This window comes from Ictidomys tridecemlineatus, chromosome 15 (genome assembly GCF_052094955.1).
Source record: "Ictidomys tridecemlineatus isolate mIctTri1 chromosome 15, mIctTri1.hap1, whole genome shotgun sequence".
In the NCBI taxonomy this organism is placed as follows: domain Eukaryota; kingdom Metazoa; phylum Chordata; class Mammalia; order Rodentia; family Sciuridae; genus Ictidomys; species Ictidomys tridecemlineatus.
The window spans coordinates 11,058,175-11,084,099 of NC_135491.1; the positions used below are offsets into that span (position 1 = coordinate 11,058,175).

The following is a 25,925-nucleotide window of genomic DNA, read 5'->3' on the forward strand; positions in this document are numbered from 1 at the left end:
TGCATGACTCAGGACGTTTATGGCCCCTGTGGCCCTGGGACGGCAGGCAAAGGGTCAGGGTCCTGCGGGTCTAACTGTGGGTGGGAGCAGGAGCAGGACCACAGGAGCGTCTTTGCCAGCAGCCAGCGGTCCTCCCCTGGGGGCCGAGTGGGGGAGATGGTGTGGAGGTCCCTTCCCCCGCGAGGTCTCTGTGGCCACGCTGCTACTCCAGGGCTGTGAGGGAGGACGGCAAGGGGCAGAGGAGGCCATCAGCCAGGTGAGGGACTGCAGCCCCTGTGCCCACCCCTCCCGTTGCTCTGCCCATCCCGGCCTCCCAGCCTCCCCAGCCTCCCGGCGCTCAGCCTCTGCCAGTGTCGGGTTCAGGAAGGTGGCGTTGGTCCTCGGGCGAGGGAGGGAGGTGGACTGTGAGGAGAGAGACAGGGTGAAAGGAGGTGCCCGGGCTGGGGGGGGCCCTGTCCTGGATCTGCAGTCCCTGCTGACTCAGGACCAGGGCTCAGGAAGCGAATGGGCAAAGGTGGAGAGGAGTATCTAGCCCTGGAGGGGCCCTGATCCTGGAAGCCCCCCATTCTGAGGGCGGCAAAACCATCGCTGGCTCTGGCACAGGACTCCTCAGACCCAGCCTGATGGGGAGGCAAGACTCTGTACTCAGGAAATGACCTCATTCCCACTGATTGCTCCTTGTCTAATGCACCTGCCTGAGTGACAAAAGTCTCTCAGATCTCTGGAAATGTCCAGCTGGATGGGAAAGTTGGTCCCTAATCTGGGAGCTCCCAGTCTGATGGAGGAGACATGGTCCCTGGTCTGGGAGCTCCCAGTCTGATGGAGGAGACATGGTCCCTGGTCTGGGAGCTCCCAGTCTGATGGAGGAGACATGGTGCCTGATCTGGGAGCTCCCAGTCTGATGGAGGAGACATGGTCCCTGGTCTGGGAGCTCCCAGTCTGATGGAGGAGACATGGTGCCTGGTCTGGGAGCTCCCAGTCTGATGGAGGAGACATGGTCCCTGGTCTGGGAGCTCCCAGTCTGATGGAGGAGACATGGTCCCTGGTCTGGGAGCTCCCAGTCTGATGGAGGAGACAAATCCCTCTCCTAGAAGTCTCTGTTCTAATGGAGATCACCCTTAGGTCAGTTTGAGAAATTGTCTTCACTGTGTGGTGGTAGGAATCTTGTCCTGGCCTTCGTTTCAAAAGAAAGGAAGAGAAGTGACCCGACCGTCCAGGACCCCAGGGTCTGCTGAGAGGCTGGCTGGCCCCCACTCTCTAGCTGGGGTCTGACCAGGAGTTGAAGGCCCAGCATTAGCCCATGGCCCTGATCTGGTGACCAGGCCATCTGTCCTCTGCCTTAGGTTCCACTCACAGGATACAGAAGCCCCGCCCTCTGACTGTGCTCCTTTTTTAAAGAAAACCTTCAATCTGCTGTCCCTCTTCCATGAGCCAGAGGTCCCGGAAGCCCTTTAGACTGAGACCCGTGAGATGGCGGAGGCCTCTCTGGTCCCAGCCGGGCCATCAGGTGGATGGGAGGGGAGAGAGCCCCGCCTGGGGACTTCCCCTGGTCAGATGGAGGAGTCCTGGTCCTCGGGAGGGTTTCCCAGCCTTGGGGGGAGGCCAAGGCGGTTCTGGCCCCGCGTGCGCCCCCCGCCCCCGCACTCACGGGCCACCTGCAGCTCCACTTCCAACGTGTCCGTCTTGCCCTGCAGCGTGACGGTCTTGAGCATGTAGCGGCCGGCGTCCGTCAGGTTCAGCTTCTGCACCAGCAGCGAGCAGTTGGCGAAGCCCACCTCGCGGCCGCTGTGCGCCGGGCCCGCGATCCAGTTCCCCGAGGGCAGCTGGCTGAGCAGCCGGTTGGGCTCGGAGGCGGGCCCGCGGTACCAGGCGTACACCAGCAGGTCCTTGGGGTGGCCTTGCACCGTCAGGGTCACGTCCTGGCCCTCCGTCGGCGTGGCGGGCACAGGCACAATCATCATGGAGACTGCCGCCGCTGGGGGGAGAGGGGCCGGCTCAGCAGGACCCCGCCGCGGGGGTGGGGTCCCTGCCCGCTAGCTCCTCTGTGCCACCCTGGCTGGCTGGGTCCCCGCGTGGGGGCTGGGGGAAAGGGGACGAGTTGGAAGCGGCTCCTCTGTCCCCAGGGAACAGTGTGTGTCCCCCATCAGAATAGGAATTGCCAGCCTCGGGGCAGGTGACAACCTGGAAGGCCCTGGGGACCGGCCCATGTCTCCTCCATCAGATTACTGGAAATTTCCAAAATCCAGGGGCCATGTCTCCCCTATGAGACTGGAAATTTTGGAATAGGGGGGCGTGTCTCCCCATCAGATAGTTAGGAGTTGTGACCCCCACACGGCAGCTCCTCTGTCACATCAAGAGACTCCAGAGCGGGGCTCCAGCCCCCCCATCAGACTGAAGGATTCTGGGGGAAGAGCCGGGGCCTCCTTAATCAGGTCCCGGGCCGGGACCCTGTCTCCTCCATCAGATTGAGAAATGACAGGTTGTTGGGGTGGGTCTTTCTAATGAGGTTGGGGACCCCTGAAGTTGGGGGGCATGCTTTTCCCCCTCAGATTAGAAGTTCCTAGAAAGCGGGGACCTGTACTCCCCCATCAGATTGGACGTACCCCAAAGGTCGGAAACGTGCCTCCCCCATCAGACTGAGTTAAAAACAAACCAAAACCAAAAACCAGTGTCACATCTCCTGAGACCATGTCCCCCCACCAGAGTGGAAATTCTCCCAGACGGGGTCCCCTGCCTCGGACCCGATGCTCACTGAGAGTGGATGTCACATCCTCCCTGGCTACCGGGCAGCCCAGGGAGGACGAGGCCCCGCCTCCTCACTTTGGCAGCTCCTTAAATAAGTGTGTGTGTGTGTGTGGGGGGGGCATGCTTTCCTATTCTAGAACCATCTCCCCAAGGGCCCACGTCTGCGCCGTCTGGCCAGCATCTCCCACGAGTAGGGAGCAGCGGCGTCTCTTCCTCTGTCTCTCTCCTGGCCTCCGCCGCAGGGTCTCTGACAGTTTGGGAGGCCCTGGCGGGTGCTGGATTCGGCGTACCTGCGCACCCCAGGCCCCCCATGTGGGCCTGCAGAGGCAGGGCTGGGGTGGGCCTCAGGCCATCTGGTCCTCTCCCTGGTCTCCTGCCAAGACCAGCTGCCAACGCCCCAGGCCGGGCGGGGCTGAGGTCCACTTACCTCTGGGGCCGCCTCTCCTGCTCAGGGTAAAAGAGTAGCCACCTTGTTAGTGGGAGGGAGGAGAAAGATGAAGGCAAGGACTGTCCCCACTGTCCCAGGGGGATGACGGCCACTTAGGAAGGAACTGAGATGGAATTAATGAGGCCCCATTGTTAAAAGCCACCGTTCCCTGGGGGCAAACAGAGGTCCCCTGGGCCACCGGATGGCTCTGGAAACACCAGGTGCCTGCGCCAGCCAGCCCCCAGGTCATCTCAGGGCAGAGGCCAGAAGACAGCGTCTCTGCTGTGATTTTCCACTTGCCAACCGCCTGGCCGTGACTTTCCCGCTGTGGGTGCCACCCTCCGGGCCAGACGAGCATGTCATCTAGTTGGCAGCAGAGACGTCCAGCTGTCTGGGTGGCTGAAGCCCTGAGCAACTGGTGACCAGCTTTGGAGCAGGGGCACCCTATGAAGGGACCTCTGTATGGCCCCCACTCTGCCACCCCACAGTGTGGAAACACGTGGCCCATTTCCCACTCTCATCAAGGAGGAAGGTCTGATTTGTCATTTATTTTCAGGTGACAGGCACCTGGATGGCAAAGGGGGGCCGTGAGTGGGCAGGGAGTCCCCCTTCCAATGACGAGGGTCTGCCCCTCCAGGCCAGCCGGGCCCCCGAGGCGGGCAGGTGGTGGCCAGGCTGGGGACGACTCACCAGAGAGCCTGACCACCACGGAGGCGGAGCCGGACAGCAGGGTCTTGGGGTTCTTGGCAATGCACGTGTACGTGCCCTCCTGGGCCGACGTCATGCCGCCGATGTCAAGGTGGTCCGGGCCCTCCTGCAGGGCCCGCCCGTTGAAGGCCCACACGTACTCGGGCTCTGGACAGGACCGGGCCACACAGCGCAGGGTGAGCGAGGTGTTGAGGTCCAGCCTGATGGTGCAGCCCGTGCGGGCGGTGGAGTCCTGGAGGATGGCCACACGCTCGGGGCCAACTGTGGGCAGGAGGGAGACGGGGCAGTAGAGGGGACAGAGGCGGGCAGCCAGGGGTCCTGTCCACCACGCTGGGTCCCTGGGGCTACCTGGGCCTCGTGGTGGGAAGAAAAGAGCTCGGGCCTTTTGATCCCACCTTGATCCCTAACTTGCTCTAGGAGCTTGGGCATCCCGTCCCCTCCCGGGGGAATCTGGTTTTTTCCTTTGTGAATCAGGGTTAAAGCCAGCGACATTCAGGGCAGGTTGAAATCAGTGGTTTGTTAAATAAAGACAAGGTCTAAGGGCTTGTTTTCCTGCCATTCTAAGCCTCTAGAATTCTAAGGCTTCGAGAGTCCATGCTTCTAGGTACTAAGATTCTAGAATAGGTCCCCGAGGTTCTAGATGCTTAGATTCTAGAACCAGATTCTAAGAGTCTAAGCGTCTCTGCTGCTGGGTTTCTAGGTTCTCAGAGTCTAGAGCCCAGGGCTCCTGAAATGGACAGCTCTGTGGGCGGAGGCTTCTAGGAGTCTAGGCTTGATGTTTCTAGACCACAGTCTTGTGCACCTCAGTGACTTCCCAGGGCTCCACGCTGCACATCTGCTGTCCTTGGGAATGACTGCTAGCTTTGGTCATGTGTCCCCCCACCCCCTTCCCCCATAACTACCTCCCTGCTTCTTTTCCCAGCCACACGAGTATTTTTTTCTCTTCAGGATTTCTTCAAACTAAAGGATGACTCAAAGTCAAAGGTGTTCTGTAGGTTATTTTTTTTTTCTTTTCTTGGTACTGGGGATTGAACCAGGGGCACTTGACCACTGAGTCACATCCCCAGCCCTTTTTAATTTTTGAGACAGGGCCCCCATTAGTTGCCAAGGCTGGCCTCGAACTTGGGATCCTCCTGCCTCAGCCTCCCAAGTCGCTGGCATTACAGGCGGGCACCACGGTGTTGTTCTCTGGGTGAGGGTCAAGTGCATTTTAAGAGGGACCCTGGTTCCTGACCCCAGCTGCCCGCTGACTTGCTGTGTGCCCCGGGCTCCCTCTCCTGGCCTTGGTTGTGCACACGGGCTCGGGGCTCTGGGCCCAGGGCACTCACAGTACACCGTCAGGTTGAGGGGCTCACTGCGGCTGGCGCTGACGGGGTTCCACACCTCACACTGGTAGGCCCCCGCCTCCTCCCGGCGCACGCCAGGCCGGGTCAGCAGCCGGCCATCAGGGGACAGGCCGAGGCGGACGGCGACGGGCAGGGTGTCCCCGTTGAAGAACCAGCGGGCCTCGGCGGCGCTGGGGCTGCTGCAGGCCAGGCGCAGCGTGTCCCTGTGCTCCACCAGCGCCGTGCGGTTGGCGGTGACCACGGGCGGGGCCAGGATCTCTGTGGGGGCGAGAGACGGGAGGGGCGGGCACCACCTGCTCCCAGGGCCCCAGACAGAGGCGTGGCCGTGCCCCTGGGTCCCCACCAGAGGGGCGAAGGGTGGGTTTAGGAGGCAGGTGCCATCCTGGAGGCCCTCCTGGGGGAGGGCAGCAGCTCAGTTATTTAAGGCTTTTTTTTTTTTTCTCTAATACAAATTTTTTCTAGAAGATTCTTTTCCCCCAAAGGCGCGGGGAGGGGCGGGAGGCGGCGGGGCGCGCTGGGCTCTCACCATAGACCTGCACGTGTCCGTAGCCCACCTCGGTGTGCAGCTGCCGGTTCAGGGTCTGCAGGATGTAGGGCCCCGAGTGCCGGGGCAGGACGCCCCAGATGGCCAGGCTGCCGTCGGGGCGCACGGCCTCCCGCCCCGTGTGGGCGGGCCCCGGGGTCTCGTCGCCTGTGCTCACGATGTAGCTGGCCACCAGGTAGCTCAGGCTGAGCGTGGGCCCCGCGTACCAGCTGTGGGCCAGCACGTCCCCCGAAAGCCCGCGGACCACCAGAGTCACGTTGTCCCCCTCGGCCGGCTGCGCGGGCTCCGGGCTGATGGAGATCTCGGCCCCTGCGCTCAGGATCCCCACTGAGGAGGAGAACAGAGGGGGGCGGCTGGGGGGGGCAGGGAGGGACCATCCCTGGCCTGAGGTCACACCAAGCCCGGATTGGAGCCTGCAGCCCTCTGACTTCCAGCACCTGGGCCTCCTGACCTTCCTTGGAGGCCATGCGCATGGACTCAGCCTCCACCCTCACAGAGGAATAGAGGACTGGCCACCTCGCATACAGTAGGTGCTCCATAAATGATAGGCCCAGGTAGCTATCTCAGGAATTGGACCACGCCAAGATCTAGCCTAAGTAAACAGCCGGTGCATAGCAAGGGCTCGGCCGAGCTGAGCTGGACCCAGAGATCCGGAAGACCCCAGGGGACCCCCGCTCCAGCCCCGCTGTTTTATGACTCCACGGGTTGGAGGTGGGGGTCCTGATGTGCAGCGGGGCTCGTCCTCTGCCCCTCCCGCAGGCTCCTCTCCTCCACCCTGGTCCTTCTCAAGGACCCGGAGCCCCGCACCCCGAGAGCTGCTCAGGGATGCTTGGGTTCCCTGTGCGGTGGCCTGAGGTGGGTGGCTGTGGCACTCCTCATGAAGGAGATGCAGGCCTGGCCTGGTTCCAGACCTTGCCAGGTTGAGAGAACGAGGCTGGGGGCTGAGGAGCCCTGGGTCTGGCACACAGCTCTGCCACTTTGTGCTGTGTGTCCTTGGCTGGTGACTTTACCTCTCTGAGCCTCAGTCTTCTCTGTGAGGACTTGTTAACAGTGGAAAGCACTCAGGACAGGTATCCAGCAAGTGCTCATCCATGCTGCCTACGGGGACCTTCTAGTGAGTCTGTCACTTAGACCCATTTCACCCGTGGGTGACTGAGGCTGAGATGCTGACCCAAAGCCACCTCTTCAGGGCAGAGCTACTGGCCGGAGCCGCACGGTCCTCCACGGCTCATGTGGATGAAAGATGATGGTGGCCCCTGGTCCCGGGTCATGCTCTGGTCACAGGGACCTCAGAGCCCACCCGGGGGCCTGTTCCTGGCCTGTCCCCCAGTGGTGCCTCTGGAGGGGACAGACTGCCCGTGTGAGGCAGAGCTGCCCTCCCCGGCATGCTGGCCTCCGGTCACACCTGGCCTCTCCCAGGCTGGGGTCCCCTCCCCTCCTGAGGCCGGGGTCGGGGGTCCGGGGGTCCTGGGGCTGCCGTTGTCACTCACCACTGAGGAGGAGCCAGCTGCACCCGGGCAGCGCCATCTCGCACCCCGGGCTGGGCCTTGGAGACGGTGGCCTTGGGGTCCCAGTGCTCCGGGCCCTTCCCGGCTGGGGCTGGGCTCCGTCTGCCGCCGGCCGGGGAGGGCGGGTGACTTGGAGCCGGGGGAGATCACCTGAATTTGGAGGGATCGAGTCTCCAAGGATCTGGGGCCCCGTTTGGGGACCAGGGTGGGTGTGGCGGGCACCGGCCAAGGGCCATGACCTGGCCAGGCCTCCTGGGGCCGCTGCCTCACCCTCTTCGTGCCAAAGGCCCCGGTTTGGTTCTGGGAGAAGAACCAGGTCACCGGGGAGGAGGGAGGAGGGACAGCGGAGACCTGAGGCAGCTCCTCCTGACCCCGGCCGTGGCCTGCGGGTGGGCCTGGGGTAGCCACTGGCGACGGGGACGGCCACTTCTCCAACCCCAGGTCCACATGGCCCTGCAGGCGGGCACCGAGAGGATGCAGGTGGGAAGACGGAGGCCGGGGCTCGGAGCTGTCCAGGCCCCTGCAGGGAGAGGGGGTCGGAGGCCTGCTGCGTGGCCACGGTCACACGGGCTCCCGGGGCCTTTCTCCTCCTGGGCCTCCCACAAAGGGCTGGGAAACCCACATTCTTTCTCCTGGGCCCTCCGTCCCCATCTGCCCAGTGGGCCTCTGTGGAAGCTCGGGCCTCCGCAGAGTCTTGGTCTGTCTCTGCCCTTACCTGCTGTGGGCTGGGGATGGCTTCTTGCTGAGTCCTCACTTTCTGAAAAACAGACATGGCATGGAGCCCACTTCAGGGTCGAGAGCTGTCATGGAGTGTCCCAAGGCAGAACTTCCACCAGGGCTTGGCACAACGGGGCCCCAGGCAGAGGACAGATCAGTGGGACTGTTGTTCAAGGTACAGGATCCAGCAAGGCCGGATGGTGCACGCCTGTCATCCCAGTGACTCGGGAGGCTGAGGCATGAGGATTGCAAGTTGGAGGCCAGCTTCAGCAACTTAGTGAGGCCCTAAGCAATGTAGCGAGACCCTGTCTCAAAATAAAACATAAAAAGGACTGGGGGTGTGTCCTGGGTTAACTCCTCAGTATCAAAAAAGAAAGAAAGAAAGACTCTTAACATTTTTTTCTTTTGAGACAGGATCTCTTTATGTTGCCTAGTCTGGCCTCCAACTCCTGAGCTCAAGCAGTCCTCCCACCTCAGCCTCTGAAGTGCTTGGGACTGCAGGTATGTGCCCCACAACCCACCTGTGTCGTTTGACGTGAGGGATTTGAGCATTGTGGACTCTGGTGACTGAGGGGCGCAGAGACCCAGACCTCCTAGGCGGTGGGCTCAAGGTGTGACAGTTTGACGTGCTCACAGAGGAGTAAGTGCCCCGTAAATCACTGACCCAGCGACTTCCCAGCTGTTTAATGAGCACCTACTACCCGCTGCCACTGCCCTGGGCTCCGGGGAGACCGGGTGAAGACCACGGCTGGAACGGATCCCTGCCCTGGGCCCGGGAGGGACCAACAAGGGAAGAGTGGAGTCTGCCCCCCGTCCCAGGGAAGGGAGGCCGGGGTCTGCCCTCTCACTCTGGTCTGGAGGGGGCAGCTGGCAGGCGTCCCCAGGGCCGCAGGGTTGTTGTCACCGTGTCCCAGTGGCTCTGGGCCTGCTTCTGGCAGGGGCCACACCTGCGGCTCACCTGTCCCCAGGTGCTGTCCTCAGCTGCCCTCGCAGGGCTGGGTGCGGTGGAGGGGAGGGGACCGAGGGGGAGTCCTGGCGCCTCCTGTCCCCGCTCCACTGTGGCCTCACCTCACCTGCTCGGGCCGGCCCTGCCTTCACCCCGGTCCTGGGACCACGGCCCAGTGTCCTTCAGGATGCCCCCCCCCCCCGTGTCCCCGTGTCCCCGATGCCTCTCGCTCACCTCAGAGTGACCTCGTCTCTAACTGATCTCGGAATCCTCCCAGATGCTCTTCTCCTGGTCCTCATGGGAGGTGGCTGATGTCCCCTGTCCCCACTGCAGGGACGGAGGGGCCCGGTCCTCCTCCCTGATGTGCCCACCCCGCCGACGGCCTCTGAAGCCTCCCTCCCTCCCTCCCTGTGGCCCCCTGCGATGCCCAGCTTCTTCCCCCTCCACTCTCCCTCAGTCCCTGGGCCTGGCCTTGCCTCCTCCCACGTCCCCTCCATCTGGCAGACGAAGGCACATCCTAAAGCAGAAACCTGCCCCGTCCCTCCCCTGCTCAGAACCTGCTGTGGCTCCCCAGTGCCCTCAGTGGAAAGTGACCTGTGAGGCTCTGCATACCCACCCGACAGCCCCAGGGACCCCCTCTCCTGCCTGCTGGGACCCTGTGACGCCGTTGTTCCGTCTCACCGCCACTGCACCCAGCACGTTCCTGCGGCCTTCTGCTCTGTTTCACTGTCTCCTCCTCCAGGAAGCCCTCCCAGACTGCCCTATGGGGCCCCCCACCCCCGCCCTTATCACCTGACGTTCACTGTCTGGATATGGTCTATGTGAACCTCAAGGAGACGGGCCTAGGCTGTCCCCACAGTGTCCCCATCACTGCCTGGCACGTTGCCCAGGACAGAGCAGGGACTCAGAGACTGTTTGTGGAACCGGACACCAGGTGTGAATGTCAGCGAGAGGGAGACGAGTCCCCAGGGAGGCCCAGGTTTCCAGGGCTCTGCCATCTGACTGGGGCGGCGGCGAGGCTGGGCCAGGGAGCCGGGGGCAGGACTGGCTTGTGTCCAGACCCAGCCGTGGCCCCCAGCACCTGACAATCCAGAGCTGCAGTTTCTTGCGCACCTACTATGCGCCTGGCCTGGGGCTGAGCAGGAGGTAGAGCAGGAGGTTGTGAGTAGGGGCTTTTGCCTCTCTGTGAGGTGGGTGGAGGCTGTGGCCTTGACCTCCGGGGGTCTAGACCGGGACGGCCCCTCACTGTCCTGCTTTTTGAGGACACATTTCTCTTTCTTTTTTTGGAACCAGGGATTGAGCCCAGGGGCACCTCATGACGGAGCCACATCCCCAGCCCTGTTTTTCTTTTGTTTTTTGGGACAGGGTCTAAGTTCCTTCGGGCCTTGCTAAGCTGCTGAGGCTGGCCTCCAACTTGCGATCCCCCTGCCTCAGCCTTTCCGGCTGCTGGCTTGGGTCTGGCTAGAACATTCAGGTTTCACCCGTGGCTCACACGTTTCTTTTGTTTGCTGGGTCAGGTAGCGCCGGCGGTGGGACTGTGGATTTTTTTTGTTGAGACCATCTCTCTCTCCCTCTCTCTCTATCTGTCTTATTTAAAGACCGAGCAGGCTCCACTTCTGGTGCCCAGACTGGTGCTCAGCGTCTGGCTCCAGTGATCCTCCTGCCTCAGCCTCCCTAGTGCAGGGACCACAGGCCCGTGCCACCTTAGCGGGCAGTGACTTTGGGACCTTGGTTGGCTTTCCTGTGAGCTCATCCCGCCCCCAACAGAAAACTCATCTTGCAGACAAGGGACCTGAGACTCTGGCCATCGCCTCCTGCCTCTCCGTCCAGCTGCCTGGGGACAGTTGTGTGCCTTGTTTTGTCAGCTCGCGGTCCCCAGCCCTCTTGTCCCAGCGGGGTCCTGAGTTGCGGGGGAGGTGGAGCCTCACCAAGCCCCGCCCACCGCTGACGTCGCGTTTGTTAGAAACCTGGCCGTGGGCCTGGGTGGCAGGACCCTTGTCCCCTCTTCCCTGGGCAGCGGGGCTAATTGCTCCTGTGAACCCGGCTGTCCCCGGCTTATCACATGGGCAGGTGCCCTGGTGTTTGCCCATGGATCTGTCCCCAGGGTGCGGCTTCCTGTGCCTGCTGGCAAGGTCCCGGGGTTGGTCGGGGCTGGGGCCCCCGAAGCTGTGGGGGGAGAGAAGGAACCTCCTGTCCCCCGGTTCCTCACCCTGGAGGGAGCTGGGGCTGCGGGCGGGCGCGGGAGGGCAGGTGGGTGGGAGGAGCCGGCCTCGGACCTCTGCCCACCCTGGGCCGCCGGGGAATTTCCAAGTCATTCAATCACTGAACAAATATTTATTGAGTGCTGTCCCCGTGCCAAGCTGTGGACACAGACATATCTGTGCCCTGGTGGGGCCAGGCCCTATTGGCAGGAGAAGGGCAGGAACGGGCTGATACAGCACGCACACAGGTGGAGATAAGTGCCACAGGAACACAACAGAAAATGTAGCACGAGGACAGGGAGGGACGGGGAGTTGGGGGGGGTGGTTTCTGGTCTGAGGTGTGAGGTGACAGGGAACCTGTAGATAGGAGAAAAATCTTTTTTCCCTCTTTTAAAAACTGAGCCTAGACAGCATTTTGGTTTTACTCTTATTTTGTTTGAGATGGGGGTCTCACTGAGTTGCCTGGGGTGGTCTCATACTGGCGATCCTCCTGACTCAGCTTCCCATGTGGCTGGGATTACGGTGAGCACCCCCACAGGTGCACCAGGCTCTGGGGAGGAGTGATGGCAGATGGTAGAGCAGGTGCCAAGGCCCTGAGGCAGGAAATTCACTGAAGAATGTGGGGATAGCCAGGAACCTGATGTGGCTGGAGCGGAGTCAGGGGGAGGGCCAGCGAGAGGAGGTGGTCGCCCAGGCACCAGCTGATCGAAGAGGAGGACCTTGAATGCAAGATGGTCCCTGATAGGTGCTTGACATTGTTTGGAGTCTGGGGATGAGAAGATCCAGCTGGGCTGAGTCCCTGAGGCCCAGAGGGAAGGGTCTGGGTCTGAGATGAGAGGTTCCAGGGGGGGCTGGGTGGATAGGTGGGAGGGGCTGGAAGGTGGGGGGCAGGAAGTGAAGGGTGGAGTCAGGGAGGGGGAGGGGGAGAGGGAGGGAGGGAGGGAGGGGGAGAGGCGCACCAAGGTTCTCTGGGGACCCCAAGGGCTAGGTGTTTTCCTCCTTGGGGCTTCATGCATCCCACCAGGAAGATGGAAAAGCAGTTGAACTTGGATTTCAAGTTGGGGTTAAAATCAATTTAAAAAACTTTTATTATGGGAAATTTCACACACTCATCAGATACAAAGGGAGGACCCCCCTGTACCCTCTGTCTGCCCCGCCCAGGGGCCCTATGTGGCAGTAAGTCCAGTTGTCCCTGGGAGTCCCCAGGGGATTGGCTCTGGGGCCCTAAGGGCACCCAAACCCCTGGCAGCTGGTCCCTCACCTGGTGTAAGCCGGCACAGAGTTTGCGGCCCCTCTGCCCCTAGTGTCCAGGGCCCCTCTAGGATCCAACAACCTGAGCAGCCTGGGCCGTGGGTGCGCCCAGTAGTCCCTCCGCCTCGTTTAGGGAATGATGACAAGAAGAGTGTCTGGGCTTATTCACTACAGACGCGACTTTTTCTTTTCCTCCCCTGGATATTTTTGATTCCTGGTTGGGTGACTCCACAGACGGGGACCTGTGGGGAGGGAGAGGGGGGCTGCATCGTGTCATTTTATTCATGGCCCCTTCAGCCGGTTTCTTTAAAGATTTGGACTCCTTGGGGAAAAAGCCTCCCAGGGCTGGGGTGCAGCTCAGCTCAGGTGGCAGAGAGGGCCCCCAGCACGCATGCGCCAGGCCCGGGTCCCCTGGAGAGCAAATAAAAACCGGGACACACGGGGCCATCATTTCACCCAAAATGTGAAAATGCAATGGAGGCTGCCTGACCTCGTCGCGCCCGGCGTCCGCATTTCAGTGGTGTCTACAGTTATGGGATATCAGAGAGGCCCCGATTTGGGTGGGGGTGGGATGGAACCCGGGGCGCTTAACCCCCGAGCCCCACCCCCAGCCCTTTTTAATATTTTATTTAGAGACGGGGTCTCGCTGAGTTGCTTAGGGCCTCGCTTTTGCTGAGGCTGAGCGATCCTCCTGCCTCAGCCTCCTGAGCCTCTTAAGCGGGACGCGCCGCCTCTCTGCACGTCTGTGTCCCGGGGCCGGGGATGGCACCCAGGGCCTCCCTGTGCTGGGGGGCAGCGCCCACTGGGCGACATCCCTGGCCCCAAAGCGGCGCGTCCCCTGCCCCCACCTCCATCCCCCGCATCCGCTGCAGACGACCCTGGGCCGCGGGTCAGTTGGGCTGGGCCGATGAGGGGGCGTCCACACTTCTGCTCGCCAGTCTACACCGCTGACTCTGCTCCCCGCCGGTTGCACAAGCCCTTTTGCACACAAAGGCGTTGAATTCGGAAGAGAAGGGTTTTCCCCATGAATCATAATGGCCCTGGGTCACAGCCCAGCCCGTTTCCTTCCCCACGGCCACTTCCTCATTTGCACACGCGGAGCCGCGCGCTGAGAACCCCGGGAGCCCTGAGAACCCGGCGGCAGCCGCGGAGGAGCGGCGGTGGGGCCACAGCGACCCCTGGCGGGCGACCGCGGGTGGACAGAGCCGGCGCTCGGGGGACGGGGCTCTGACCAGGCTGTCACCTCCTGCTGGAGGTTTGGGTTCTGTTCCCAGCTCGTTCATGGAGACCTCGCTGTTCTGCACCCTGGTTTCCTCATCTGTGACATGGGGGTAATCGGCAACAAGTGGAAAGCATTCGGCACAGGCAGGGCGTATAATAAGTGCTCAATACGCGATCATCCTGCTTAGTCTTATTACACTGAGCTCCAGGCCACCTCTTCCACTGGACTGAGCTCCCTGAGAGGCGGAGCTGCTTGCTCGTGTCCCCCGTGCCCTGTCAAGTTCATGCAACAGACTTTGGGGCACAGTAGCTGCTCCATGCACCTCTCTCAGGGAAGGAACGGAGGCCACCAGGTCGGGGGCAGGTTGTGTAGAGTGGGCACCCGGCACCCCGTGGGTTCTGAGCCCTGGTGCCGGGGCCTCCGCGGTGGAGAGCTGCCTCCCAGGGCTCAGGTCGGGTGCTCAGGCTGACGCGCCCCGGGGATGAGCAGAAGAGGCAGGGCTGGGTGGATGGACGCAGGGGACCCACCCAGCCCGGGAGTCAGGGCTGCCTGGTGGAGGAGGAGGCGTGGACTGAGACCTGAGCTGCGAGGGGCAGAGGGAGGGAAGCTGTGACCTGGGAGCAAGCTCCGCGCAGCGGGAAGAGCGTGCGAGGGTCTGAGATGGAGCAGAGAGTTCTGAGTCCAGAAAAAGGTCCGTTCCTCCAGCCCATGACCACAGAGTGGGGGCGAGGGGCAAGGAGGGCTGACCAAGAGGTGGACAGGCCCCTGGAACGCAGACCTCAGGGCGCTGCAGGCTGTGACCCTGGACCGTGGGGGGATAGGGAGCTGTGGATAGTTCTACGCAGGGACGGGCAGGGTCCAGCTGGGTTTTAAAAAGACCCTTGGGGTGCCTTGTGGTGGGAAGAGACCAGGAGGAGGCTGGGCAGACAGGGGAGAGAGGCTGCCTGGCTCAGGGCTGGGCTGTAGGAACAGGGAAGGCCAAGTTCAGGAGCCGTGGGCGTGCCTGCCACAGCCCAAGTGAGTGAGTGAGGCGCCCATGCTTTGGGCCTCGGACCTGGGTGGGCCCTCTGGGTACCCAGGAGGGCCGAGGGAGGGGCCAAGCACCTTGTGGCCTGTAGGTCTGGGCGGTCCTCTGCTGCCCCCTGCTGGCGCAGCCTGGACAGATGTCATACCTCTGTGTGGCAATGAGGACCCGCTCAGTGAGCGCAAAACCCAACCAGGGACAAGGTGATACTTCTTGAGTGACATCGTGCCAGGCTGCAAGGCTCCTGGTCTCCACTCCCACACCCAATCTGGGCTCCCAGCTGCTCCTGCCTTCCAGCAGGCCGAAATGGGCTCGAGACTGGCCTCCCAAGTTCCATCTCCTCTGTCTGTCCCTCCACTTCTCCTTTTTAAAAAAGCTTTAGTGTGCGTGTGTGGAATTGGGGATTGAACCCAGGGGTGCTCTACTATTGAGCTATAATCCCCAGAAACTTTAATTTTATTTTGAAACAGGGTCTCTTTGCGTTGCCAAGGCTGGCCTCAAATTTGTGATCCTCCTGGCCCAGCCTCCTGAGTCGCTGGGATTACAGGCGTGGGCCACTGTCCCTGGCTATTACATTTAAATCTGCTTTTGTCGTGATGAGGGAAGGGATCCCACCTGCCTGCACAGCGGTGGAAGGGGCCTGTTTGACCTGCTGGGGTGGCTCTAACAAGGAACTGGAGACCTGGTGGCTTAAACTTTCTTTGCAGGTTGGAGCTGGAAGTCCAAGGTCGAGGCTCAGCAGGTGTGGCTCCCCCAGGCCCCTCTCCCTGCTCGCACAGGGCCACTCCCTCCTGGTGTCCTCAGCTGGCCCAGGCCCCGTGGGCACCCCGTGGGCACCCCGTGGGCACCCATGCCTGGACATTCTCCCTTGTCCTATGAGGACCCTACAGCTACTGAGCCAGGACCCACACTAGGTCCTGTAACTTCACGACCTCCGAAGAGGCTCTCCAAGTACGTGGGCCTTCAGCCTAGGGATCTGGGGGTCACAATTCAGTCCACGCAGAGCCCGTGTCAGGTGGGCTGACAGATACGCTGCCCGGATCAGAGAATCTACCCTAGAAGATGCTGCGTCTTGGAGTGGGCTCCTGGATCAGGCTTCGGAAGGAGCTGGGCATCAGGGCAGCTGACCCCTCTGACCTTGCCCCCTGCTCTGTCCACGGGTCTCAGCTCTAACTGGGCCCTGCCTTCCCTTGGGGCTTTGTCTCAGCCACTGACCCCCCAGGGCTCCCTCCCCCACGTCTTCTGGAGCCAGAGGCACAGGTGAAGGGGGACTCTCTAGGGCAGGAGTCCTGCATGGCTGGGGTGGCTTCTGCTCACACCCCATTGGCCCGAAGTTGGTCACATGACCAAGCCTAGCTGCAAGGGCACCTGGGAAATGTGGTTTTTCTGGCCAGTACCATGTGCCTGGGGAGGACCTGGAGGAAGGGAGGGGTGGGTGGGGAGCTTGGTGAGCAGCTGCTGCCCAGGGGGAGGCCGCAGGGCCTCGTCCAGGTCCAAGAGAGCTGCGGCCACGCCCCAGCCCTCAGCCTGGCCTCTGGCTGACCTGCTGGCCCATGGGAAGAGGTCAGAGCCCAGGCCTGGTGTCCACATTCCCACTGGGAATTCTTCCTGGTCCTGTGTCTCAAGGCCACACACTTGGTGGCTTAAAGTCACCCCCAATTTTTTATCTTACAGTTCTGGAGATCGGACCCCAAAATGGGTCTCGCTGGGTACCGCTCAGCTGTCGGCGTCCTTTCCCGAGGCTCCGGGAGAGAATCCGCCCTCTTGCCTTTTTCGGTTTCTAGAAGCTTCTGCCACTCTCCGACTCACAGTCCCGTCATCTTGAGAGCTCTCAATGGCCCGCGGGGTCTCTCTCATCAGTCACTGTGACCCAGACCCTGCCTGGGTAGTGGCCCTGCCACAGTGTCCCAGTGCCTGCGGCCACTCGCCCCCAGTCTTTGCTTCTGTGGTCCCATTGCCTGGGGCACTCCGGACCTCACCCCAGCTCTGCGTCTGGAATTTCAGTCTTTGCCATGCGAGGATGTAGGGGGCTTTGGGGACCGTTATTTAGCTGATATAGTCTCCCCGGTCACCCCCAGGGCAAAAGCTAGCTGCAGCCATCTCACACGGCCCTGGGTGATCTGCCTGCCTCCCTCTCTGCCTCTAGCACACCGGCCTGGCCTCCCTGCTGCTGTTGAGCCTTCGTGGGTGCCTGCAATGCTCTCCCTCTAGAACCCGACGTGGCTCCCTCCCTTCCCTCCTTCATATTTTTGCTTGTTGCCTTCTCAGTGGGGCCTTCCCTGCCTTCCCTGCCCAGCAATCTCAACGCCCCCAATACTCCCGACCCCCTCCCCTCTCTGCTTCCCTGTCACTGGTCACCATGAGACACATGGCATTCAGTTATTTATTGTGTTTCTCTCTCCCCTGCCCCGGGCCTCCAGCAGCAGGAGTCTCTGTTCAGTTTCTGGCAGGTGGGGACCTGCCTGGTCCTCCCAGGGGCCTGGGGTGGGTGCAGGGTCTGGGGCCGACTCCTCCTGTCCTGTGCTGGGGGCCCATCCTGCCAGGCCTCGACGTCTGTGCCAGGTCCCCAGAGGGCGGCCCAGTCCTTGTCCCCTCCCCTCGCTCAGGACTTGGGCACGAGCTGGCAGTAAGGGGAGGAGTCGGGGTGCAGAAGGTCCTGGGGGGACAGGGAGGACGAGGGTGAGGGGAGCTGGGAAAGGAGGTGGGAGGGACAGAGGTGGAGAGAGAGACAGAGAGAGAGACGGAGGGAGGGAGCCCAGGACAGAGGCAGACATACACAGTGGTATGCAGACTGTCACTCAGAGGGAGACTGGGACACAGGACACACAGGAGGGGATGAGAGGGACTGAGACTCAGGCCCAGGAATGGTCTCAACTGGCATCCTGACCCGCTGTGTGACTCCGGGCAATCCTTTATCCCTCTCTGGGCCTTGTTCTGCCCATGAAAGTCCCAGGACATGGCCCCGTTCTGCAGAGGAGGGGACTCCAGGCCCAGGAGGGGAGAGGGCTTGCCCAGGGCACCCCGGGGAGCTGGGGGGTGGGCAGAGGGAGGACCGTCCCAACCTAGTTGTCTGGGTCCCCACACACCTGGTACTGGTGGGCCTCCAGCTCGGGCCTCAAGGGTAGAGGCAGGGTCGGGGGCTGCGAGGAAAGGGCACAGGTGAGCTGGGTCCCCACGGCGCCCTGGGACCTTGGACCTCTGGGGTTCCCGCAGGCCCAGATCCCACGTCCCCGCCGCCCCTCTGGCTGGGAAGCCCCTGGGGGCTGTGTTCGGTGGGTCAGCCACGCGGCTCCTGCCCTTGAGCCTCGGCCTCCATTCTTAAAGTTTCTCTTTTCATTAAATTTAAGTAATTTGTGGCCCCAGTGGAAGGGGGACTGTCCCCCCCAGGAAGTCCAGGAGAGTACAAGAAGCCAGGCCACCCGCCCGGGCGGGGACTAGGAGGGCCCACTGGGCCGTTTCCAGAATAAAACGCGTCCACCTTTGCATGTCACGTGACCTGGGTGTAAGGAAGGCCAGAGGGGGAGAGTTGGTGGCAGGTGACGCCCGTGGGCCAGCTCACAGCCCCTCGGAGGGAGGAGGAGGAAAGGAAGCCCCCACCCGACGGGCAGAGCTGAACGGTGTGTGTGCCAAAGGACGCTGGATCCAAGGGACAAAGGGAGGTGGGGACAACTAAAGGGACACTTCTTTAAACAACCCAACAGGAAACGGAGACCAAGGCCATGTTGGGGATGACTGTGCGCCCAGAGCACTCAGCCAGAGCACTCAGCCAGAGCACTAAGCTCACAGCACTCAGCCCGCAGCACTCAGCCCAGAGCACTCAGTCCAGAGCACTAAGCTCACAGCACTCAGCCCGCAGCACTCAGCCCAGAGCACTGAGCCTGGAGCGCTCAGCCAGAGCACTCAGCCCACGAGGAACTGGAGGGATCCTGCCCTCCAGGGGGTAAAACACTGGTCGTGCCAGGTGTGTCCCTGACCACCAGCCACCCCGTCTTGCCAGACCATCCTTAAAGTAAAGCCTGGATCTTTGCCAGGCCTGTGTCCCTTGGTGCATTCTTTGCGCCTGGCCAGGTGAGCGGGGTTCTCACTCGTGCCAGGGGCAAGAGCTACTTCCTCTCAGGGTCTTTTCTTCACGATTTTTAAAATAAAACTCCGGCTTCCCTGAGGTGGTCGCCCTGGGGTGCGGGGACGGAGCCCCGTTAGGTGGAGGGCGGCTAAACTGGGTGTCAGGCGCCCCAGGCACCGTGGCAACTCAGAGGAGAGGCGCCCTGTTAGAAGCCGGTTTCAGGGCCCAGGCACTGAGGTGCACGCCTGTCATCCCAGGAGCTTGGGAGGCTGAGGCAGGAGGATGGCAAGTTGGAGGCCAGCCTCAGCAACTAAGTGAGGCCCTAAGTCACTTAGACCCTGTCTCAAAATTTAAAAAGTAAATAAAAAATAAAGAGGACTGGGGGTGTGGCTCACTGGTAAAGGGCCTCTGGGTTCTGTCCCCCAAAACTAACAAAACACCGGGCACGGGCTTTAGGGGGCCATGGGGATGGGACTCACCGAGGCTGCGCTCGTGGGCCCCGTGTTACCGAGTGGGGTCGCCAGGAGGACTGGAGAGGGCATCACTTCGTACACATTGTTGTCACCTGAAGCAGAGGGTGGAGGGGGGGACCCGCTGGTGACGGGGCCCCAGCAGCCCAGCCCGTCCCTCCGTTGACTCCTTCATTCGCCAACGTGGGTGCACCCCAAGGGCACTGGGGAGCCACGGAGGGCTTCGGAGCAGAGGAGCTGCATCCAGGAATCCCCGGGGGGACCCTGGGTTCCCCATGATGATCCCCCGCATGATGGCAGGAGGGACAGCCACCGAGAAGGAGGAGAAGCAGCTTGGGGGGGGCCTGGGATTCTCAGGGCTGAGTCCAGGCCCCCAGGGAGGCCCCGATGGGGAGGACGGCGGAGGGAGGTGGCAGCTTACCGGTGTCGCCGCCGCGGGGGCCCAGCTCCGGCTTCCCTGAGGTGGTCGCCCTGGGGTGGAGGAGGGAGCCCCGTTAGGGTGGCGGGGGGAGAGAAGCCAGGGGGCCACCCGGTCCTCCCTCCCTCCTGCCCTCGGGGGAGCAGGGACGCACCTGGGGCCGCTGCAGCCCCGGGTCACCAGGAGGAAGGCCAGGCTGCCGGCCAGCAGGAGCCCGGTGGAGAGGCAGCCGATGACGGTGGCAGCCAGGAGCCCCGCGTCCAAGGGCGGGGACGTGGCCGGCAGCTTCTGAGGCTTCTCTAGGGGACGAGAGAGGACAGTGATGTCCCAGGGGCTCTGCCAGCCCTGAGGGCACAGAGTCCCCGCTCTCGCCCCTCGAGGTCTCCGCTTCCCGGGACCTGCTGCCCTCCAGATGGACCTCCGAGGTGTCCCCTCCCTGCTGCCCGCTCTGTGTCCCTCACTCCCAGCTTCGGAGACCCGAGGTGCTGGCTGCGCTCTGCGGGAGAAGTGGGGACTCGCAGGATTCTCGAACCTGCCCTCCCGGCTTGGACCCCGAGTCTGCCGGCTCCCACTCACCTGACCCCCAGCCTGGGGACCTCCCAGGCTTTATTCTCAAGCTGGACGCCTGTGGTCCCCAGCCCTCTGGCAGCTAAGCAGGTCGACTCTGAGGTCAGAACGCAGGGGTTCAGTCCCTGCTGGCTGTGTGACCCAGGGCAAATTACTCAACCTTTCTGTGCCTCGGTTTCTTCTTCTGGGGAGCAGGAGTAAGACTGCGACCCGCACTGTCCACCCAGGTGGGTTCTGTGTCGTTCCGCAGACGAGGAAACCGAGGCACAGAGGTGGGACAACTCGCCTGAGGGTTCGTGGTGCTGGGGTCCTACCCAGGCCCCCTGGACACTTGACGGTCCCTCTGCAGCCCCAAGAGAGGGGCCCTGGGAGCCCTGACCTCAGGCTCAGTGGGAGGGGTCACCGTGTAGACTGTGTCCTTTGTGTGTATTTGTGTGATCGAATCAACACGTGGTTTGTGTATTTCATTCCTTTCTCTCAACCTCTTCTACTTCAAGTGTCTGAAACCTATTTGAAAATGTAACAGGGGACAGGGGGCCACCCACGCCCAGGTTTGGGCGGTGTCCAGGCCTATCTGGCCATTGTCCCCAGCAAGGCGGCTCAGTGGAGCCCATTCTGCAGCCCAGAGGCTGCCTTTGGCCCTGGGCCGAGAGCTTTCTCCTCTGGCGAATCCTGCAGGTGGCAAGATCAGATTAAGTGGCTTCTGCCGGTGACTCAGGCAGGTGGGGCCAGCAGCCGCCCGTCTCAGCACCAAGGTCCCCGCACCCCACGCACCCCACGGCCCAGGCTTCCCGCAGCGCCAGGGCTCTCCCTCCCGCCAGCCTCCGGGTTCCACATGCTCCGGCCCTTGTCAACCTGCCAAGGGCCTGCCACAGCACGTGCACCGGCCGCTCTGACGTCACTGTCACAGGCTGAATGTCCCTAATCTGAAAATCTACACCCCATGCTCCAAAACTGGGAGCTCCTGGAGTCGACAGAACGCGAGTGGAAAATTCCACCCAGAAAAATTGCATAAAGCACGGCACTGGGGCTGGGGGGGGGGGCGCACACCTGCAATCCCAGCAGCTTGGGAGGCCGAGGCAGGAGGATCAGGAGTTCAGAGCCAGCCTCAGCAAAAGCCGAGGCCCTAAGCAGTTCAGTGAGACCCTGCCTCTAAATAAAACACAACATAGGGCTGGGGACGAGGCTCAGTGGCCGAGTGCCCCTGAGCTCAATCCCTGGTACCAAAAAAAAAAAAAAAAAAGAAAAAAATTGCAGAAACCCCTGGAGGCTGTGTACATCAGGTGCCTGTGAAACATAAGAGTTTCCTGTTTAGACCTGAGTCCCACCCCCAAGACACCTAATCGTGTTTATGTCAGAATTCCAAAATCAAAACATATCCCAAGTCCAAGCACTTCTGGTCACATAAGGGACACCCAACCTGAACTGTCATTGTTATTTCCTTTGCCTTGAGTTTCTCCAACAATGACTAAGGCACTTAATTAATTAGGACATGAAGCCTATAAGTGAGGACGTCTGGAAGACGCTGCCTCTGGTAAGCTGAGGGCTTCTCTGAACCTCAGTTTCCTCTTCTGTAAAACAAAGGAAAAGCACAGATCCTTACAGGGCTGCTGGGGGACCACAGGCAGCAGCTGTTGGGGAGGGAGCTCTCCTGGGAGCTCATGCCCCAGGGGAACGGGGTGCAGCTGAAGCCTGCGAGCCTGGCCGTGTGCCCCCGCCTGACCTCCAAACCCGCCTTGCTCACCCCTCGGAGCCTCTGCATCCGCTGTCTGTGCTCTGACTATGCACCAAGCCGGCCCAGCCCCAGGGCCTTGGCACCTGCTGCTCCCTCTGCCAGGGCCTCTGTGCGGGTTCCCTCGTGTCCTGGCTCATTAAAGCCTCTGGAACCGAGCAGCCTACACCAGGTGACTTGGAAACCGTGGAGTGTGGTTCTCACGGCTCTGGAGGTTGGGAGTCCAGGGTCATGGCTAGCATGGTTGGGCTCCGTAGGGGACGCTGTCTTCCTGCTGGGTCCTCGCGGGACAGGGCTGAGCCGCTCTCCTGGGTCTCTCTAGAAAGGGCCCTGACCTCGTCTGCAGCGGCTCTGACTCTGGCTTCATCACCTCCCAGTGACCCGCCTTTTGGTCTGGGGACACAGCTCAGTGGTACCAGGTCCTTGGTCCCTCCCCACCGTCACCAAACATCAGGGACAAATGCCAAAGGCACCACCTTTTTTTTGGTACCAGGGATGGAACCCAGGGGCACTCTAGCACGGAGCCCCCCCAGCCCTGTTTTGTACTTTATTTAGAGACAGGGTCTCCCTGAGCTGCTGAGGCTGGCTTTGAACTCGTGATCCTCCTGCCTCAGCCTCCGGAGCCACTGGGATGACAGGCGTGGGCCACCGCACCCGGCTAGGTCCCCCCTTTCAATACCACCACCTGGGGTGAGGGTCCCAACATATGAATTTGGGGGACGTGACCTCCCGGCCATCACCCCTCTCTCCTCGGCCTCCCTCGCCCGGCCTCCCTGATGACCTTCCCCGTGTCACACTGTCCCGTTTCCTCTTCCTTCGTCAACCATGGCTTCTCCGTGCCTCGGTTTCCCCACCTGTAACAGACACAGAGTGGCTCTGCCTCTCGGTTTAAGGTAGAGACAAGTCGCCGTGGGGCAGTGACTCTTAAGCAGGGGTGACATATCCCCTGGAGACCTTTTGGAGGGTCACGACCAGGAAGCCACGTGGTGACCAGGGACCCGGGGTGGGACGCTCCAGGTCATCGGGCCTGGAGGGGGAGGGCGAGAAATTGCGCTCCGGGGAACTCACTGAGGGCAGTGCTCAGCTGGCCGGTGCTGCTGTCCCCTGCCCTGTCCCCCGTGCTTTGCCTGAGTGTCAGCACACCTGGACCTGTGCCCACCAGGAAGGAGAGATGCAGTGTCTTTCTCAGGACCAGGCATACAGGAGGCGCTCAATCAAGGTTTGGTGGACCCCTGCACGTGGCGTCACTGAGAAGGTGCCTTCCGTGGGGTCTGTCACAGGCAGACACTCTGGGGGCGCTTTAGTTAAAGCGCTTGAAGGCTTAATGACATCTGCCAGGCCTGGCATACAGCAGGTGCTCCATCAGTGTGTGTGCATGCACGAGAGAGCCCAGGGAGCGGGGCTGTGTGGGGCCTGGGCCTGGCGGCACTCAGCTTCCCGCACTCACCGGCCACCCGGACCTCGGTCTTGGCCCTCATGGTCCAGGCGGGGTTGATGGCCACGGCCACCTGGTAGGTGCCGCTGTCCGACGGCTGGGCGCGACGCAGCAGCATGGAGCCGTTGGGGAAGCCCACGACGTCGCGCTGTCCCAGGGCGCTGCCGGGCCGCTGGGGCCGCTGCAGCCCAGGGATGTAGGTGAAGAGCATCGTCCCCCCGTGGGCCTCCGCCCCCCGGTACCAGGTGAAGTCCTGGAAGCTGTCGGGGACACCCTGGAGGGACAGCAGAAGGTCCTGGTTCTTTTGAGGCTGTTCTGGAATCTTCTGGATCTGGAGGGCTGCCCGGGAGCCGTGGGGTGGCCAGAGGGCCAGGAGGCAGGCTGTGGGAAGGAGGGGAGGCCCGAGGTTGGGGCGCGGGGAGGGACCCCGACGTTCCCCTCCCCCCAGATCTCCATCTGGGGGCAGAGCCTGAGCGCGGGGCACTGGGAACAGGGCTGGCATCGATGAGTGGTGTCCCCCGTGGGCCCAGGAGGGCTTCCTGCCCTGGGGTTACGGTGTCACCTGGATCCCCGGGTTCATTTCTGGCACCGCTCCTTCCAGGTGTGTGACACACTCAGGATCTGGCCATGGTGCCCACCCCAGGTGACGTGTTACCATCCCCGACACTTTCCCCTGGTCACCAGGGGTACAGCAGGGAGTCAAACACCAACCCCTTCCTGCCCCCACGGTTCTAGAATGTTCTACAGACAACCTGGGAATGGACGTTCCTCTAAGGATTTCATCTTCCCAGTCATTGTCCCTCCCTTCCTAGAAGACACCCAGCCCTGGGCCGGGGGGCCGCCCTCCCCAGCCGGCTCCCTCCTCACCTGAGAGCAGCAGGCCCTTTGGGAAGCAGCTCCGAGTCCCCATGAGAACAGTCCCCCGGGGTCCTGCGGAGATGCCAAAGGCCACAGGCGGGACCCCAGGAGGCCAGAGGGCTGGGCCGCTGTCTGAAGGGGCTCTGTGGGACTCCCGGTGCCCGAGAAGCCCAGCCCCAGCGCCCCCTCCACAGCCTCCCGAGCTCGCGGTGCCCGAGATGGGAGCCAGGCACCGGTCAGACCAGTTTCCCAGGGTGATGGGAGCAGCTTCCCGGGCCTCCTGGACTCCTCCCCCGCCCTCCAGCCTCTTCTTCCCACTCAAAGTGACTGTCAGCAGTGATGGGACCCTCCCGCAGCCTCCAGGGCAGCCATCCCCCTGCAGAAGCCCTGATGCACCACCCCATCCAGAAACCACTCACTTCACCGATGAGGAAACCGAGACTCCGTCCGCTCTGAGGCCAGGTGGGGTTCCACCCGCGACTGCTCACTCTGAAGTGCTCGGCTGTGTCATTCGGGCACACAGGCCCCGGTGCCCCGTCCTGTGCTGGGAGGTGCTTCTGACACAGTGATTGGGACGGTCCTGCATCCATCCTCACCTGTGGCAGACCAGACCCCAGAGAGCCCCAGGGGACACCCCACTTAGCCTGAGGGGCAGGGGCTTCCGGAGGAGACCTGGAATAGGAATAGAAACGGGTGGGGAGGGCTGAGGGGTGGGCAGGGCTGGGCCGGCCTCGGAGGTGCCCTGTGGGGGCTGCAAAGTCCCGGGTGAGGGAGGAGCTTGCCAGGCTGGGGAGCCCCAGGGATCAATTGCCTCTGGTTTGGGACACAGCCTGGGCGCTGGAAGGTCCTGGGTTGTGCTGAGATTGTAGCGATTATCCACATCGGCTAGTTCAATGTCAGTTTAAATAGCCACTGAAAATATCAAAAAAATTAAATAGCCACTTAAAATGTCTAAGTATACTTAATGTATTTCAATGTACATTTTAAATTGTATTAAAAAGTGAGTGCTGGGTGGGGTGGCGCACACCTGTGATCCCGGCAACTGGGGAGGCTGAGGCAGGAGGATCCCAAGTTGGAGGCCAGACCTGGTTACAAAATGAAATCACGACAACATCACGATGAAGAGCCAAGGCCTGGGGAAGGGGCTGGCCCCCCTCCCCTCCTGTGGCCTTTCCCCAGGGAGCCCAACCCCCCAGGGCACTGGGGTCCAACCTCAGCACCAGATAAAGATGCAATGAACAGAGCGCGGTGCCCCCCCCCCCAGGAAAAAACAAATTTACACACAAAGATAACGGCCTCAAGCGCTTTGCTGTGCTTGTTCCCGCCTGTGAGCTACCTGTGGTGACATTTCTGCCCGCGTCCTTGGTCACAAAGGTCAAGAACTCCAGCCACCCGAGTCTTGGCGGTCAAGACGGGATGCCCAGCTTCCTGTGAACCCCAGGAAGCCTCAGCCCCGGCCACGCTCCAGAGCACCTGCCGCTGGGTCAGCAGCCATCCGCCTGCCCTCCAGCCTCGGGCGCCTGGTCTCTCGCTGCGTGGCCTAACAAGACCCTGGCTGCGCCCCTGAAGCCCGCTTCCTCCTCTGGAGGATGGGAATCTGCAGGGTCACTTCGCGGAGGGCTCAGAGGAGGAACGGGGCTGTGCACAGGAGGCCCGGGAGCAAGGCCCGGAGCAAGGAGAAGCCGGTGGCCCTCCCCCTCTCTCCTTCTCTTTCTTCCCTCCCCTCCCTCTCCCCTCCCCCCT

The 25,925-nt window shown here is 62.0% G+C and overlaps 2 protein-coding genes across 2 annotated transcripts; both read right to left on the reverse strand.

Moving 5' to 3' along the window:
• On the reverse strand, positions 1–7,297 carry Ceacam16 (CEA cell adhesion molecule 16, tectorial membrane component). The gene is made up of 6 exons (XM_005338265.3): positions 7,261–7,297; positions 5,753–6,097; positions 5,209–5,484; positions 3,863–4,141; positions 1,649–1,975; positions 1–213 (listed from the first exon to the last, which is right to left on the reverse strand). The coding sequence occupies exons 1-6, from the start codon at positions 7,295–7,297 to the stop codon at positions 203–205; spliced, it is 1,275 nt and encodes a 424-aa protein (XP_005338322.2). The 3' UTR covers positions 1–202.
• A 9,944-nt stretch (positions 7,298–17,241) lies between these two features.
• Ceacam19 (CEA cell adhesion molecule 19) lies at positions 17,242–24,366 on the reverse strand. The gene is made up of 7 exons (XM_078033336.1): positions 24,192–24,366; positions 23,337–23,705; positions 19,745–19,889; positions 19,603–19,643; positions 19,182–19,267; positions 17,726–17,779; positions 17,242–17,295 (listed from the first exon to the last, which is right to left on the reverse strand). The coding sequence occupies exons 1-7, from the start codon at positions 24,232–24,234 to the stop codon at positions 17,242–17,244; spliced, it is 792 nt and encodes a 263-aa protein (XP_077889462.1). The 5' UTR covers positions 24,235–24,366.
• Between the last annotated feature and the right edge of the window lie 1,559 nt (positions 24,367–25,925).